The 18,487-nt window shown below is 41.5% G+C and overlaps 1 protein-coding gene across 6 annotated transcripts in view; it reads right to left on the minus strand.

The window, feature by feature from the left end:
• Nucleotides 1-18,487, minus strand: part of SMAD1 (SMAD family member 1) — a 110,449-nt gene that overhangs the window by 22,982 nt on the left and 68,980 nt on the right. For 4 of the 6 annotated variants that reach the window (XM_065061938.1, XM_065061939.1, XM_005499868.3 and 1 more), the window contains one exon: nucleotides 2,265-2,891. In XM_065061938.1, coding sequence (XP_064918010.1) covers nucleotides 2,265-2,664 — 400 coding nt within the window. In that variant the 5' untranslated portion in view covers nucleotides 2,665-2,891. Of the gene's footprint in view, nucleotides 1-2,264; nucleotides 2,892-3,938; nucleotides 4,261-6,155; nucleotides 6,342-18,487 lie in introns of those variants that run through there. The other 2 variants (XM_065061942.1, XM_065061941.1) reach the window with 2 other exon arrangements.

Consider the following 18,487-nt stretch of genomic DNA (forward strand, 5'->3'; position numbering starts at 1 on the left):
TCCTGACAAAAACGGGAAAAAAACGGTTAGCAGAATTTGGGAGTGACTGTCAGGAAATGGAGATAAAGATGACGCTTGGAGGACAGTGAGAACAAGGAAAGGACAGGAAAAAAGAAGTCACAAGTTATGAAGCACACCTCTCCCAGCCAAATGGGAGTTCAGCAACCACCTGTTTCCAAAAGCCATGTTTTCCCACTCATCTCCATGCAATATCCCTCAAAACAATGGCAGGCTTGTGGCCGACTAAATATAAAACCTTCCTTTACATACCCAGCCAGAGACCTCGGTAAAACCACAGCGGGCTTCAACTATGCTGTCACACCTTGGCAAGCTGTTGGAAATTCGAGAGGTGACTTCGGCCCGTATATAATGTCGACCATGACTTCACAGAGCACCTCAGCACGAGGGTACTCTCTGGACAAAAGGGTAGCATTTTATTTCTACCATCTCCAACTTGTTTAAATCAACTGTTTTGGGTTTTTTTCCCCAGCAAAAATTCTGAAGGTATTTTTATCTCATTAAAAAAAAAAAAAATAGTAATCCAGAATTCAAGGTTTACCATTAATGACTTTTTGCTCCCTTTCCCAAATATAAAATTCATAAGATGACTTAACACCCAAACCTCAGCTTTTGAACTATTTAAATTACTCAGCAGCACTCAGCTAAAATGTACATTTTAGTTAGACATCTTTCAAGAGTTCTATTCTATTTTTATCATGCATATCTCATTGAAGTGACATGACATTTACAAATACGTATTTTTTAATATGGTATAAATGGTCCAAATGAGAATGTTCTCAAACTCAGTAATTGTTTTCAAGATTAAAGCAAAATAAGTTAGAACATGTCATTTGATGTTACAATAACAGTAAGAGCTCGACTGTTGCTCAACCTGATGAAAACAGATGTCTTTCAGGAATCCTAATTTTCAGTATTTTGGAACACTGAATGCAAGCAACTAGCACAGACATATGCAGGCACCTAGCAGTACAAGGACATGACTGTTTATTTTACTATCCCACTTCAGCTTAACATAGAATTGTTAAGAAATTTGACTTTTTTTAATTTAAATTTTTAAAGAACTGTTTTTCCAGTGCAGCATTTGTTTATTGAAGCTCCTGCTGCATAAATATACACATTATGGGTATTACCTCTGCCATTCACATGACTTCCAAGTTAATACTAACACACCAAAGGGACATATTTATCATCTAGATACGTACTATGTGTTGCAGACCCAAGATAAATGCAATTTCCATTCACAGGAAAACAACCTTGCAACAATCTAATTTCCACTGTAGTTTCTTAAGCTGCCCATGCCACTCTGCAGAGGCAGCTTCACAGTTTATGAAATACCTAACACAGATGGACTTCTGAAATTTAAACCAGGGATGTCTGCCCACGCCTACAGTGCATTTCTGCAGATGTCCCTGTAAAACCTCACAAGTAACTGGAGATTAATGTAGATGTGTTCAAGCACATTTCATCATAGTGCTTAGAAGCATCCCCCAATCATAAACCTGCACAAGTAAAATAAAGCAGAGATTTATAAAAGAGAGGTTTGGCTTTTGAAGAGGAGACAGAGAGAATGGGTTGCACCCTAAATAACAAGCGGGAAAGTAGGTAACAGGTAAGCAAACTGCACTTAAAGTTAACAGCTGACAGTAAAACTTCACGTACAACAAAACATTGCTATCAAAGCTTTAAACTGCGGGGATTATCTTCTGCTGTCTACTACCACAGTCTTTTGAAAAGGCCAAAATTGTGGGAGATCCTAAAGACAATATTATCTTCTGGGAGATGAAGAAACAAAAGTGATAAGAAGTGAAATAATAATTTTGAAATAATAATAGTACCACTACCACAGTATGTTAGAATGGTTTTCATGAACAGACCACAGTAATATTTTAACATTAGCTTGCAATGTTTCAAATAGACTCACCAATCTGCACAATGGAGTAAAAAACAAATTAAGTGAGGGGCAGTGGCCACCAACAAAACCAGGTGATATCAGGCCCAGCAGCCTGAGGCACACACTGAGACTATGCCTCTGTACAGTGATAAAACATTTACACAAGTGAAGTATTCACCATGTGAAAGGGAGAACTGCTAATTAACGCTTACATCCAGATAAATTGCAGAGGAAGAATCTGACATGTGCAAACAGCCACTTTTGCTTATTTAAGCTGATGAATCACATGATTAATTGCCATACTTTGCATTGTTCAGATAAGGAGTGAAGGTACAAACAAGGAAGAACCTACCAGGACTCTCTACCCGCTTGTAGTGGTAGGGATTGATGCAAACCTCCTTCTGTTTGGAACCAAAGGGAAACTCGCAGCATTCCAGCGGTTTCAGTTCGTGATGGCTCTGCAAGTCTGGCCAGCGCCACACTCTGCAGTAAATTACGTGTGGTAGCCCTTTCCGGTGTGACACCTGGAGCCTGCCGTCCAAGGAACGAGGGATCGTGACACAGTTGCTGGGCTGACCAGGACAGCTCAACGCTTTTTCTAGCTCCTCCATAGCACCTTTTTTCTTCTTCAGTTTTTTCACCAAAGCATCAACAGCTTTCTCTGCCCATTTCTCTTCTTCATCCCCCTGCTTCCATCCCAACAGCCTCTTCACTGCTGGGCTGGTGAAGGAGAATAAACTTGTCACATTCATGGTGACCCTGACACTGCGGTGATACCACAGAATCAAGCAGCAGAGACTGTCCTGTGCATCCACCACCACCAGGGTACAGCAGATTGTGTCAGTAATCAAAAGCGGCCTGTCTCAAATAATTCTGGTCCTTTCTCCTTTTCAGTCCTCCAGTCCCAGGAAGGCAGCGCTGACATGTCCCTTCGATAGACAGGACCTTCGCATTATTCCAAACCCTTCTGGCTGAGAACCTGTGGGAGAATATCAGAGTGAGATTAAAAAAAGGTATTTTACCTTTTAAATTAACATACAGCAGTTAAAAATACCTCCTGTGTCTTCCATGAGTGGTGTGATCAAAAACCAACCACCACCACCACCACCACCACCAAAACAATGAAGTGTTCACAGCCTCCAGAACTGGACTCAAGGCACATCTGAACAAGACTTTCAAGCAGAAGGACCTGCTGCTAAATCCTATATATCCCTTGCCCCAAAACAGCCTTGAACAAGTGAGCTGATCACCCTGGAAAATAATGACACAGAATAAACCAAAAGAGGTTTGAGGAGGGGAGATTAGCAGGAGGAGGAGGTTGGTAGTGGGACAAATCCCCATCAGTGCAGTTCTCTCATCAAACTTGCTGTGTGGCCTCAGCGATTTTTATGCCACACAGCAAGCGGGACATCAGCTGCATTTCCCAGCCTCAAACAATACTTCTGCTTGGTGCCCAAGCATGGCCTCAGTCAGTACCATGAGAAGCTTGATAGAAAAAGCCAAAACACAAAAAGTCATGGCTGTATTCCCAAACAGTCCAAAAAAGGGCAAGGGTTCTATATTAGAAATCTAGTTTGCATTAGATCTAACCAAAAACAGCCCCTCAGATTACATCATTCACCTTTAAACATGAAAGGCGCTTCCCTCTGCCTATCAGCTATTGCAACCTTAACCAGCAAAATAGCCCAAGGAACCAATACCAGATCACTAGCACTTTATTTATTTTTATTTTCTAAAGCAGCTGCAAGCAATATGCCACAACAGCACTGTGCTACCCAGCCCTCTGCAAATTGCCAGCAATACAGCTCGAAAAATCACTGTACTAGACTTGTGCATGCCACAATCTGAAACTAAAATAGTTCAGCTTCACTTCCAACTTACTTTGAGGAACAACCCAAAAAAGAAACTAGAAAGATCCTTGCCCTCACTCATCTCACACAAGAAAGAAAATTCCATCTCCCCACCCTGTCAAGAAGCTCTCACAGCTCATAGAGAGACTGTGAGGGAAAAAATATCATGAACTTACTTCACTAATTACATCCGACCCTTTCCGTTGCAATGCCTGCCCAATGTACTCAAGGACACACAAAAGAGTGAGAGGGAAGAAGTCCGGATAAGAGGATTTTAGATTGCACAGCGGTCCTCAACTTGGGAGACGTGGAACGGGGATGCAGCAATGGGTGAAGGGGAGGAGGAACTCCACATATGAAGAAGCTCCTGCTGCGAGCAGCAAGTTTTATACTTGCCTGGGCTGGGAAAAAGGCTCTGTTGGGGAAGTAGGAGAGACCCTGCAGTGGCAGGGAGGGAAAAATGAGAGAAAGAGCACTAAGCCACTGATTTTCAAACACAGCATGAGAACAGACAGGAAACATATCCTGGAGTGGATACCACCAGGTTGCAGAGGAAGGGGAAAAGGATATGAATGTTTTTGTTGCCATCAGAAAGACACAAAAAAAACCCCAACCAACGACCCATGGGCACACAGAATAGAAGGTGTCAGCACACCCGCATCAAACAGAATTTCACAGTTACACTAAGAAAATATTGCAGGTCTCACACTGTAAATGCTATGCCACACTTACTTCCTTGACTGTTAGGCATGGTTTCACAGCCTACCACTAGTCTTGGAGAACTTTAAGCTGAAAACCATCCACTTGATTCAAATTAATTTGTCTCCAAAACAATAATTTCAAAGATTCAGTTTTATTAGGCCCAAAGCATAAACTACATTTATGGGAATAATGATTAAGGACTAAGATACAGACCATGTCTACCTGCACTTTGTACTGGTACTTTCTATTCCTTTTATGCTAAGAATTGTATTTGTAATAATAATGTCAATGCAATGGAAGATTTGCATGAGCCTGGGGCAAATTTAAGAATTTATTTTGTTCCCTGGGCATGTGCTATACTGCTACATGAACTGAAAGTCCATTATTGTCACTGATTGCACTACCCTGGGTGCACTTTATCTTTACATGTATTGTAAGGTGCTCTATTAAAATGCTGTCCTAATTTAAGAACCCCACTATGTGTGCTTCAAATGTGCTTGTAACAAAGTTATTCTCAACTCATATATATAATCTGTATCTCAAACAATATTCTAAATATTTTTTTCTGTATCTTTCAAACAAAATATACAAGATCCACACAGGGAAGTTACAAGTTCACACACAAAAGTTACAACTTCCAGTGGTACATCATCAAGCAATCAAATCAAGCTTTCAATTCCACACCCATTTGAATTAAACAAAAAATATTTAAAAGACTTGAGTTGAAGTTCTAATAAAAAAGAAAGTACAAAATATAAACCTCAGTCCAAATTTCTGCCAACACTCTTAATGGATGCAGATGTAGCTCTACCTCGGCCTGGCCCTTTTCCACCAAGCTACTTTGAAAAATAAGTGGCCAACCTACTTGCTGTGAAAAACTAAAACGGCAACAAAGTCCCATCTATTAAGACTGTATGTTTATACCAGTGCCTGAAAATACAACCCTAACACGAGCTAGTCCAGAAGCTCTGCAAAGACCAAGATGACATTCAGAGGCAAGCCCAAGCAGTCAGATTGCAGGAACAGATTTTTCCGAAGTTTTTGGGTCAAATCCTGCAACATACCTGCACCCCACTCCCACAACTGTACGCTCCAACACATATTTCACCATCACAATAAAAGGTATTCTCTTAACAGCTAGTATCTCTGTAGCAACGGTGGCAAGAAATACATTGGGAGCAGGAGGAACAGCATTACAGAATCACAGAATCGACTGGGTTGGAAAAGACCTCAGAGATCATCAAGTCCAACCCTTGGTCCAACTTCAGTCCATTTACTAGATCATGGCACTAAGTGCCGTGTCTACTCTCAGTTTAAAAACCTCCAGGGACGGCGAGTCCACCACCACCCTGGGCAGGCCATTCCAATGCCTGACCACTCTCTCCGTAAAGAATTTCTTTCTAATATCCAGCCTAAATTTCCGCTGGCAGAGTTTAAGCCCATGCCCCCTTGTCCTATTGCTAACTGCCTGGGAGAAGAGACCAATCCCCACCTGGCTATAACTTCCCTTCAGGGAACGGTACGGTAGTTGTAGACATCCCTGGAAGTCACACAGCTCAGACACCAGCCCCCAGCCCAGGGACTCCTCCTGAACCACTGCCCGCCCAAATAAAGGCTATGCTCACTCCAAACCCTGAACAAGACACAAGACAAAGGGGAAGAAAACCCACAAGTTGCTGCATACTACTCACACCAAGCTCCAATACCAGTATTAAGCTTAAAAAAAAAAAGGCAGTGTAGGTGGAATTCTGCATTTCCAAGAAGCAGAGAGGGCGTCCGTGGGCTGAGCCCTTGCCGGTACATTCTGTTTCCCTTTCTGCCACTCTTGGTTTTCACAGTGCATCACTTCCTGAATTACTCTTGCACAAAGTGGTCTTATCGGCTGGAAGTGCAAAAATAAAGATTAAAGCATGAGTCAGCAAATGACACAATCCACGTCTTTCTTCCCCAAATACGTGTGCCCTTCTGGGAAAGGGAGAGCTCATATTTCCAACACCTGAGTGACCAGCAGCCCTTGAAGGGTATGTTTATTCACAGGGCAAATAACAGGGCAAATAACAGAAAGGCAGCTTGGAATCAGTTTAAAGGAAACTGAGTTGTTACCCACTTATCAGCCACTCTCTACACATCAAAACCCATGCACTTTTTATTATGCCTTCTGTCTGCTGATGGATGAGTTGGAATCAACAAACTTCTTTAAAATCTCACTGCTGCTTTATTTGTCTCCCTTCAATGTTGCTCTATTTTGTGTAACCTTCAGACTGACATACAAACCTCCACACAGCTTGTGAGAAGCCTACAAAAAAAGTGGTGAGCGTTATATATACAGCTGTTTAGCCAGACTTGTGTTTAAACAAATGTATTCAGGCAAAATGCCTCAGTGTGAAGCTCTATTTTTCCAGCTTTCAGAGAAGAGACAGTTACTCTGTTAGCAACACTAAGCAGAGAGTAAAATATTCAGTGAGACTGTTTCCAAACTCCCACAGGAGATCCCATAGGAAGCTGTCCCCACTTTGCATAAATCACAGTTTTTGGTGGGTGGAGAAAGGGTTAGGACAATTAGAGGATCCTCTCCTAGGAGAGGGGAAGTGAAACAACTAGCCCAAATTTCAGGCAAACAAGAAGCAGCTCTAACTCTTCTACTAATTTCATTATTTGTACTATGGGCTCTGGGATGCAGGCAAAAAGGATCCTATTGCATGTTTTTGATACATGCTCAGCACAGCTAAGACATAAAAAGGGGCAGAACCACAGTGAGGAGAACCTACGTAATTGTTAATGAAGAAGACTGTCTACTCTTTGACTACATTTTAAAAATTCAATCTATCTTATTTTATTCAACATGCCTCTTTGCAGCGCCCATTACTTATTGACAATATGAAGAAATAACAAGCAGAGAGATTTTAATTTGCTTCTTTAAAAATATTTAGTAACTTGCCTTCTCTGAAAGACACATCTTTTCAGCAACTCATGTAGTCAGTAAAGTATTTAGACCCTTAAAAAAAAATAGAAAAAATCAGATTTTGGCATAGAAGTCAGGGAGCTGTCACTTCACTCCTGAAAGAATGATTTCCATGTATTACTAAAAAGCATGCAGCTGTAAGGCTAGAATGTGCAGTAACTTCCTCCAGCTCCCTATTCTTAGAGCAAGCAGAAAAAAAGTTTCAATTTCTTTCTTCAAGCAATGTGACTTGTAAAACAAAAAGTTCAGAGTCTTATGCTGAAAAACTCTGTTTTTAATCAGAGGGGGGGTTTTTTGCACTTTCTTATGGTAGAAGGTCAGATATTGCTCATCTTGGAACCATGCATGGAAACCTGATAGAAGCCTCAGTGACATTACAATGCACATGCAAAAAGAAAGCAAATTTCATTTCGAAGTGCTGTAAAACTCATTAGAGAGTTTATACAGAACCTGACTTGGCTTCCCTTGTATTTCCGAAAAGGAAAAGGAGAACCAAGTAACAAATAGTTAACTCTTTTATATGCCTTCTTGGCACGGTAGAAAGAATTTTTAAAAAATACTTTAAAATGCAATCATGTTAATTTCTGCTACATATCATTTTGATATAGGTTATCAATATGTGATTCATATATATGTGGCAAGTGTTGGAGAAAAGAGCACACTGGTGCTGAAAAGTCTTCAATATACGTAACAGGAATATCCAGCTTTTTTCCTAGCGCTGCATTAGACTCCATTACTTAGCCCCCACAGGTGCTAGGAGGACACGTCCAGCCCGTTCTGCAGCAGCCTCTGCCTTGGATCCTGAGAGACAGGTCAAAGCACCCGGCCTGAGAAACCCCCTCTAGGACCACTGCTCATGCTGTTTGGCAGAGGGATTGCCCTTCCAAGAAAACTACCCATATATCGTTGTTCAGCCCATGGAGAAAACCCTTTCAGATACCAACATGCACCTATTAGTTCAGCAGATGGTAGGAGAGCAAGAGCAGGTGCTGACTGCACCCCAGCTAGCTCCAACAGCAGCTCACACAGGTTCTTGGAAGAAATACCTAGCTGTTCTCAACAGGGCAACAATATTCGCCTTCAGAAGAAGGACTTGCACAGCTTCCAACTTATTTGATAAACCAAATCAAGTTGATGAGTTCCGAGCATGACCTGAGCACCAAAGAGCAGATTCACCACTTGCTCAGAATGAGACAGCAGGACCAATGTATACTTTGCCAACAGAGTGGACACAGGCAACAGTGACTCAAAAAAACCAAACCCCCCATTGCTCAGTTACTCCAGAGCATGAATAAATAACCTTATACCATCAATACGTGCCAGCTCCTTCCCAATGCTCACCACAGTTCAAACCAAGTACATGGTGTCCGGCCAGTTTCTACATTGAATCACAGCTTTCCCTGTGCTCTCCTACCCACCAGCTTCTGGCCATCAAGGCACTGATCCTCGACTGTCACAATTACAAGAGTAAAACAATAGCAAATTCTTACAGGTTTTCTGGATTTGTACCTTGCCTTTTCAAACCAAAGTTACTAGATTTTAAAGACTTACGGTAACTTTGCTGGTGCTTCCCTAGAGAAAATACCCAGTTTCCATAAACATTAGAAACTGAATCCTGTGTTACAGTCCAAATAAAATGGCATAAAAGTCTTTGTAAGCAAATGCATAGTTGTGAGAAATGCTAAAGAACACAGGAAAGGTGCTCTCCCAATTTTAAGAGATGCATCAACAATTAAGTCTGCCCTTTTTCTGATTAAGAACGCTGCTTCCCAATTCCTTTGCAACTGTTTCGACATATTAGAAATCGTACTCCTGAAAACAAACTGGAACATCCCATCTTGCAAGACGGTTTTCTACACCTTCATTAAAGCACAGTTCTTCCCTGTTTACAAGAAACACTAGCAAGTACAACCTCTTAAATGATCATCAAATCCTCAAATCAGGCAGTTTTAACCAGAGTTGAGAAACAATGGAAAATTTCTAGTTTGCAGTGCTGAATTTTACTCATTCCTGCGTTCAGATGCACATGAGACTCCATGACATTGCAAACTGCCAGCTCTTCCATTAACGCCTGCTGGTCTCCTCACCACGTTCTTTTGACTTGCCAGGTTCACCAGGTTACTTGGTCAGGAAACTGGATGAGGCTGGTGCACACCAGGGCTGGTACAAGTGGGACACATCAAAACGTACACCCAGGTGTGGACAAATCCCTTCTGGTGTCAGCAAGCAGTTGGACCAAATCACATGTGTTATCAAAGATTATCTCTACAACTGCAACTTAATATTTTAACTGAAGTCAGGAAGGAACTGTAATTTGATGATTCAGTCAAAACTCCGGCACAGATGGGATTACAGAACTATGAACACTAAAATAACTTCTAAGACGAATACAGTGCTGTGAACCACAGAACTTGCCAGGATAGTGTCCACGAGGTTTGGGTTTTTTTTCCTAAATGCTATGATGGAGAAGACTCACCATTTTTCGCGCTCTCTCCAAGCTGAAGGCATCTTAAAGAAATCCTCAAACAAAGACAAAACATTCAAAAAAATGATTAACCAAATAAACAGTTGTCAAGAGACAGGTGGAAGTATCAGCCATCACAGTGGGTATTTTGTTGTGCATCTTTGGGGCAGGCTGAGGGAGCTGGGTCTCTTTAGCTTGGAGGAGACTGAGGGGTGACCTTATTAATGTTTACAAATACATAAAGCGTGAATGTCACGAGGATGGAGCCAGGCTCTTCTCAGTGACAACCAATGACAGGACAAGGGGTAATGGGCTCAAACTGGAACACAAGAGGTTCCACTTAAATTTGAGAAGAAACTTCTTCTCAGTAAGGGTGACAGAGCACTGGAACAGGCTGCCCAGGGGGGTTGTGGAGTCTTGTACTCTGGAGACATTCAAGACCCGCCTGGACACCTTCCTGGGTAACCTCATCTAAGTGTTCCTGCTCCGGCAGGGGGACTGGACTAGATGATCTCTTGAGGTCCCTTCCAATCCCTAACATTCTGTGATTCTGTGACTTGTGCTGTGGGGTATTTCAACTCCACACATTGTCTGACTTGGTACTAGGAGGTCTCAGGAGCACAGAGGCAGGCAAGGAGCTCAGTCAACACCATTAGATGACACAGGCCAAGCCCTGAAAAATGCAGAACAACCCACAAACCAGTTTGGAGCACTGACTATGCCTTTGTAAACATGCAATATCTACAAGGATGCCATGACTTGCCTAGCTATTAAGCTGGAAGTCCTCAAAAATGCCAAAAACCTGGGGAAAACAGGTTTCTTTTTTTTTTCCCCTTTCATCATAAAACGCCCTTTTTCCACAAAGACCATTCCCTTTCCTGACTTTTTGAACTGTCTTTATAAAGCAGGTGTTGTTTACAACAATAACAAACACACATTTGCGTGGGTGTGTTAATACAGACAAAGGCAGGATAACTGAAACCTCTTCCTATATTTAGATCTGTCTGGTCAGCTCTAATTGCATAATTTAATCAAAACCCTCTCTAACGGAAACACATCCATATTCATCACAGGCATCAAAGGAAACATCTTTACAAACTATATCCTTTTACAAACCAACACATGGTCCCACGCCACTTGTCCAATTGTTGAACTCCTCCTTTGGGAAGGGCATGGAATTTTATTTCTTTTTATCAACTGAAAAAAGCATTTCCCTCCAATTCATCAGCACAGGGCGGGAAGAACTTCCTTCACAGGTGAGACGGGGAAAATTTACTGACATGTCACTTTCAGGGATTTTTTTAAAAAAATAGTTAAAACACACATTTGCAGCATAAAGGAAAACCTTTAAGAGAAAGAAAAAAAAAATGTCCATCACACTCAGGCATGAAAATTTTTGAGTAGAGCTCTTAAAATTCAAGATGTATTTTGTCTTCATGGATTTAGAAAGGGGTTCGATAGTCCCTGCTAGAATAGTGCTATAATGGGGTATTTTTAAGGAGGGAAACCCCACCAAATGCACTTCAGTTTGCTCAGCTCAGGCAAGGCACTGCTCCTACAAATTATTCATTTTACCAAGAGCATGCACCAATACAGTTACATCAGCTGCATTAAACCACTTCTAAAGACTGTGACCCGACCTCATTTATCAGACATTAAGTAAAGACTTTAAATTACAGCTCAAAATCCCCAGCTTTAAAGCAGAATGTTTCACCAAAGCAAGAGACAACAAAACCTGAGATGGAAAAATTACTTATTCACTAATAAAAATATTACTAGGTCAAGCCTCAGCAAAGCAGAATAGATTGACAAAATTTAAACCAAAAAATGAGTGTCATTAACATAAATAAATAAATCTTTCCACAGATTAGTTCCCCACTCATCATTTATACAGTTGAAATAAGAACAGCCTCTTCAGTTGGCCAATTTTGAAGGCATTTCAATGCATTTCATGAGATGCATGCTTTACTTTTTTGTAAAAGGACTCCTCTAGCTTTCCTCTTTTTTTACTTGCCTAATTTGGAAAATCTAAGGAGGGTTTTTTTGCCTTTAGATGGCCCTTAAAACACCGTAACTTCACCGTGTCTTTAAAATGCCAAGAGGCAGAGCAAAAGATCTCTGAAATTTTGTGAAGTGTCCTGCAATTTGCAATTACCATTCTGGACGGAGAAAGTGTTTGACGATGATACAGCTTTCCAAGCCAAGTTTATACAACCCAGAAACAAACATCCAGATTTGCCAGATTTCCAATGAAACATTGTTTAATTATGGTATGCCATTAGCAGCCTTCTGAAAATCAGGACTGGAACTCAGATGACATGAAACCCAGTTTGTCCCTGGTCTCCCGGACAGGGAGCAGCAGCTGCACCCCCACATTGCAGCAGATACTCCCTGGCAGTATTTTCCTATTTGTTGAGCCACCCAAACATATCAAAAGCTTTACAAATGTAAGGAGTCAAGATCACTGCATTTGGAGATGTCTTATCAGCTTACATAGAAGAAAATGAGGCTCTTAAAGATTTACTGACAAATTTATAGGGATCCACCTGAGATAAGGTCAGGATACTTTGGGTTCACATTGAAAATATGCCAGCAAACACAGATCTGGATTGATCAAGGCCTTTAGGGGCATGTGGGGTACAAGCCTGAGCTTGCCCATGCTAAAAACTTGAACTGCCTTCAACTATACCCCCATGTTAATTCCAGAGCAGGGTACAACTTCACTACTATAAAAAACTATACTTGTGGAAGAATAAAGCTATTGATGCACAACTACAAAGACATTTACATAGCCTCTTGCCTTCACAATGTTTTCATCAAGACAACAGTTCTTAGAACAAAACAGACATTGCATGTTATCATGGTTGGAGGCCAACAACCTCCCAGATGACAGCTGGTTCCCCAATTAAGTCTAAAAGCCCCATTTTTGGGAGCATTTTAATTGAAAAAAGTCTACCAACTGCAACTGAATTTGCTGGAAGTGCAGTTTTTTTCCTGCCATCCCTAAGCCTGTAAAACCTTGTCAGCAGCAGTAGTACTGCCACAGAAAGCACTAGGCTGCTGCTCCAGACACACAGCTCCTATTGCCTTCGGGCAAGCCGCTTCCTCACATCAAGCCTCAGCTTCTCCTGCAGACAAGTGGAGAACAAAATTCTTGAAGGCTACCGATCGAGAGGCAAGTATTAGACAAAGCAAGCAAGAGGTGACCACTGGCACAAAACGTTTGCTGGCAGGATGGCGCCAAGGCAGCTCTGTGAGCGCACATGCCATTACCCCAAGCAACACCCCCGTGCCATGGAGGAAGAGGGCACAGAGTGACCAGGCCAGAGGCAGATTGTCCCGAGCACGAATCAATGACCATTGCAACAAAGGTACCAGTGCTGAGACCTGGGCACAGGCCAGCAGCTCCTGCACTTGTTGCGGCAGGATTCAGAGTCATCCAAAAAACCGTGGGATGAAGCAAAAGCAGCCAGTACAGCCCTGCGTCGGAACATCTGTAGAATCTCACATCAAACTGTTTTCTCCTCTTCCCGAGATCAAGGGTTTGGAGGATTTTTTACAAAGACTTCAACCCACAGATAGGAACTGATAGTTCATACAGCACTTGGCAACCGCATAGCTTGAAAGGAAGTGAGAGATATCCTCCTACAGTGCTTACCAGGAATACGGAAGTTTTACAACGGGACAAAATGGCTGTAATCTATCTATCTGATCCCCTGGTTATCTGTAAGCGTTTTATGAGTTTGGAAGAGTAATCAAGCCACGTAAAGAATTACTCAGTACCCTTTCCTTATCTGTGAGCTTTTTTTTCTTTTCAGTAACAGAGCCTGTATGATTCCACATACAGAGTTAAGGCAACTTATTATTCATTTCACCGTCATTTTCCAAGACCAGTTTAAAGTTTCATAATTCAGGTATTGCAAAGTGGCAGTACTACAACCTTACAGCTAAGACACCAAAACACACTATTTCCCAAACACCACATGCTCTCCAGGGTCAGCAGCAGGTGAGCTAGAACAGCCGTAATCCTTCCCAAATTTTCCACTGTTGCCTGCTACTGAACAAACAGTCATAGCTGTCTTAGTACAAATGACAGAAGGACTCCAAGCCCTGAACATCTTGCAAATTGTGACTGCCAGAACAAACTTCCAGGACTTACAGTTTTCCAAGACTACTTACTTCTAGGCTGAAAGCCAGCACACAAAAAGAGCACACAAAGATCTCAGACTCCGTGCCCTTAAGCTGACAATCTAGATGCCTTTAATTCTGGGGTTGAAATCAGTGTTCTCCAGTTCCAAGATAACAAGCCCTTAGGCTCAAATGACCCTGACTGCTGGCTGGCCTGGAAGATTGAGAGTGCTTGTGTCTCAAGTCAGGGGAGGCGAGAAACTAGTCAAAGGTGTGATGGAAACCTGCCTGTATTCAGAAATACAAGACTTCAGCCAAAGCAGCCTGCCACCAATGCTCCCAGTTCTTAAGCCACAGGAGGTGCATTGGGGTTTGACTGTGAGCAAGAGGTGTAGCTGATAACTAGTGGGGACAAGGGCAAAGGGAATAGTTATCCAGCAAACTGTAGGAAATAGCCCTTGAGTGTTTATACCGGTTATGTTATATAATGCTTTCTGCGTAGCACAAAGTTTCAAAGAAGCCTGTAGCTGAGCTAGAGGGGAAAGGCTACAAGGGAATTAATTCATAAAGAACCTCACTCCAGCACTGCCACCAGGGAACATACCTAAAGTTTGTATTTTGAAATTGTAGATATTTAGTCTAATGCTGTGAAGTCAAGAAATATAGTACAAAGACAATGTTTGAGGTTGTTAAATAGCTAGCACTAACAAGAAAAAGTTAGGTTTTTTTAAACACACCATATACCATTAAAATGAGCGGCTTTCTAAATTTCTTTTGAGAAAAGTGGATTGAAAGCCAAAAATTTCAAAGAGACTTATGCAGTGCTCCAGAACGCAGGAAAGCTACAAGCAGTCTGTTGGCTTACAGCACATATCACTTCGGGTGCTCTAATTGTGTGCACTGGCAAAGGTTTCTGGTAACACAAGCCCGCTTTTACAGAAGGATTTTTAATGGATTTAATATTTAGTTTGTCTCTAGTTCCTTGATAATGTTGCTTACAGTACCTGGTCTGCCAGCTTTTTCAAGTTATTTAATACTCTAAAGAGGAAAAGAAAGTTTCTAGTAGTAAGAAGTTAAAGTTCTCCACGAGGAAAAATATTTCTCCTATCTCACAAAGAACACGCACTTGATGCACTCAGCTCATATGGTTGCATTAAGCTAGAAAATCTTTTCAAATGTAGCTTGCAGCTTGTTACTAGCAAAAGAGAACTTGACCAGAAAAGCTTGTTTAAGTGTTCCTCCCCATCCATCCTCCCTTACCCCCCATAAAATACGCTGTATCATTAATCATTGTCATTCTGCTGGCAATAAAACTACACTGGGGCTTTGTCACTGATGTAACTGCTGGCAGTCTAACCTCACCATGCAAATCACCAACACAAGTACCTGGGAAAAAAACCCTGTAAATTAGACCTTTCCTTGGTAAGCATATTAAGGAAGTCTTCATCTGGGAGTAGTACAGTACTCATTTATAACTGGCTACCTCCAACAGTTGCTTTGGGCCAGCACGGTCCCAGGTCCACAAGCAGATGAGCAGCTCTAACAGCTTGCTCTCACCCAAAGAGAAAAGGTTTCCCTTAACTCCCCGCATGCCAGCTTTGGTACTACAACATAATTTCCCCTCTGCTTAGAGTCTGTCAGCCAATTCACCTTCCTAACCCAGCAAAAACAACAACAAAAACAACATCCTGCAGAACAGCTGGATCAGCTCAGAGCAGGATGAGCACCCAAGTCACCCAGCCAGCGTAATGCAAAGAAATGGAGCTGGGGTTGAAAAAAACCCACCAAACTGTTAAGAGTTCTTTCTATTTTGTGGAGCTGCCACCCCTCTAATTTTAAATGACATCCAGGAGAAGGATTAGCTCATACTTAGACATGAGCACAGTCGATTTGCAAAACCTTGTCTCAACCCTAGAGCGATGAGCACTGCCCCAGCTGGTTCTGAGTTAACCAAAGGCTCCAGCAAGTACTTCAAACCCCCTCCTGCTCCCACCATATTCTGCTCTAGGTAACCGGACAGCAAGCTCTGGAAAAAAAGAAGAGTGATTTCATATCCATCTGTCCAAAAATACCACACACTACAGAATTTTAAGCCGGTAGTATTTATAAAATATTTTCCAGATGAAATCTAATACCACACACACATTACAGAAACTACAATTACATTATCTTAAGTTTTTCAGTTAATAAAGACAAAGACTTTTCCTTTGGCTACTACATCCAAGTGGAAGCATTTAACATTGACACTAGCTAGGACAGGTAATTAAAGGGCCTGTGATGGAATATGCCAGACTGCAAAGCCACATGTGGGCAAAAATGCAAACCAGGAAACTGCAATCGCCAAGATGGCAAACTACATGTAAGACAGGTTTTCTGAGACATTTGGCAAGGGCAAAATCGACTATTTTTCAAAATAGTATAGTTCGTCATTGCATTTATCAGGTAGTTAGTAAAACAGGGACAAAGACACAATCAATGCCTGTTTCATCTGTGTATCTATCTATCTTCTCAGTGATAAAAGGGCAGAAGTGTCTGATGATATGAGGGAAGACCAAGAGACTGCATGAAGGGAGACTCTAAACTCAGGTCCTGAATGTTGGAGATTCATGGTGAGACCTCAATAAAGCCACATGAGTGACATCTCTGTCTCCCTCATCTTGCTCTTCCCTCCCTGTGCAGGAGAGCACACACCTTAGACGTGTTCGAGATTCCTGAAAGACTATACATTTAAAATTAAACCAGGGTAATCACGTTATGCATTTTAAAATCCCTGAGAGTATCATGCACATGTTGTCAGGTCTGTCAGAAGGGCAAGGTAAATTTCAAACCTACTTTAATCACTGTTGTGACAGAGCAATAGTGTTGTTTTCATACAACTGGAAAAAATAGAAACCATCTGCACATAGTCCTGGGCAACCCACGTGGCCCTGCTTGAGCAGGCTGGACTGTATGACCTCCAGAGGTCCCTTCCAATCTCAGAGCACTTAAACATCAAGAGAATGACCCTTATCAAATAGAACTGTGTTTTATTGATGAGCCGGCTTTAGTAACTTTTCAGGACCTGTAAGTACATGCATAAGCAAGTGCTAGTGGCGTAATGTGAAAGTGTAATAACTTTCTTGTTTCATACAACACAGCTCAGAAACCCTTGCGGGGGGGGAATAAATAAAAAAAAAAAGACAACTGGCCAACAGCGAGCAAAGATGTTCTGCCAACTCTTTTTTTGTCCTAACAGAACACCAGCAGAGTTTATTTTGCAACATCTTGGGAGGGCTGGAAAACAAGAAGGATAAAGAGTTAAAACCCAACAACCAACAGAAAAAAAAAACCTCAAACAACCCCTACCTACACTTTTGCTCTTCTTCAGCTTAAGATTTACAGAGGCACCACAGGCAACTAAAACATCAAATGGTAACAGCAGAAGTCACTTCCACACCACCTTCCACCCTCTCTCTCTCATACACACACACACACACTTTCAAATTTGTCTTCAAGAAAATTTTTGAGAGCCCTCTTTCCACTGCCTCAGGGTACACAGCTACTTACAAGCCACGTATTTTGCCCCTCAACATGTCAGCTGAATAGAAGTCCTTACTAGCAAGACAAATGCAAGACAGAAAGGACATTGCATTAATTCCTCCCCGTCAACATTCAAATTAAACCTAACAGATACAGAGGGAAAATATATCCATAGAATAAAGCCAAATCTACAACTCATTAACAGCATCTGAGCAAAGAGCAGTTGTTTCTTCCTCCTATCACCCTCAGAAACACATTTAAGTGGACACCACAATTCGTTGCAACATGATTCCCCGGTTATTTACTTCATCTTTAACCAAAACTGATTTTATGCTTTTAAGCAGCATTGAAGTATTTATATATAAATAGTTTTTACATACACACGCTTTGATAAATTTGCAGGCTCTTTTCAACTATATATAGGTTTAGTCCACCTTTATATGATCCAAATAATTTCACTTTCAACAGCAGTGAATGTTATTTTAGGCATTCGTATGTGCATATGCACATACAGTATATCTATCAAGTGTGAATAATCCTACATATAAGAATAAGGTTTCTCCAAGAGTCTCATGCCCTGGTTTCAACACACTATGCCAGACAGAATGCAGCTATTACTGTTGATGCCTTAAATGCTTGAAATCAGAAGTCTGAAATGAATGGTAAGAAAAATATCCTCAATAAATCAGTCTTTCATGTGAACACAAGAATGAGGTGCTAATTCCCAATATCGAACCAAGTGAGAAAGAAAAGCAAGCAAAAGTATGATCAACTATGGTCACTGTGTGCCCCAGGCATTCCGAACAGAAAAGACTTTCTGAATTAATAAAAAACATTTTGACTTGCTACATCAGTGTCAGGTGTTAGCTCTGTGTGCACACATGCTTTTTTGTTTTCATCTACCTAGACAAGATTTTAAATAGGCACATCAGACTTGCAGCCTCTATAAA

The sequence above is a fragment of the Columba livia genome, chromosome 4, assembly GCF_036013475.1.
Source record: "Columba livia isolate bColLiv1 breed racing homer chromosome 4, bColLiv1.pat.W.v2, whole genome shotgun sequence".
Classification (NCBI taxonomy): Eukaryota; Metazoa; Chordata; class Aves; order Columbiformes; family Columbidae; genus Columba; species Columba livia.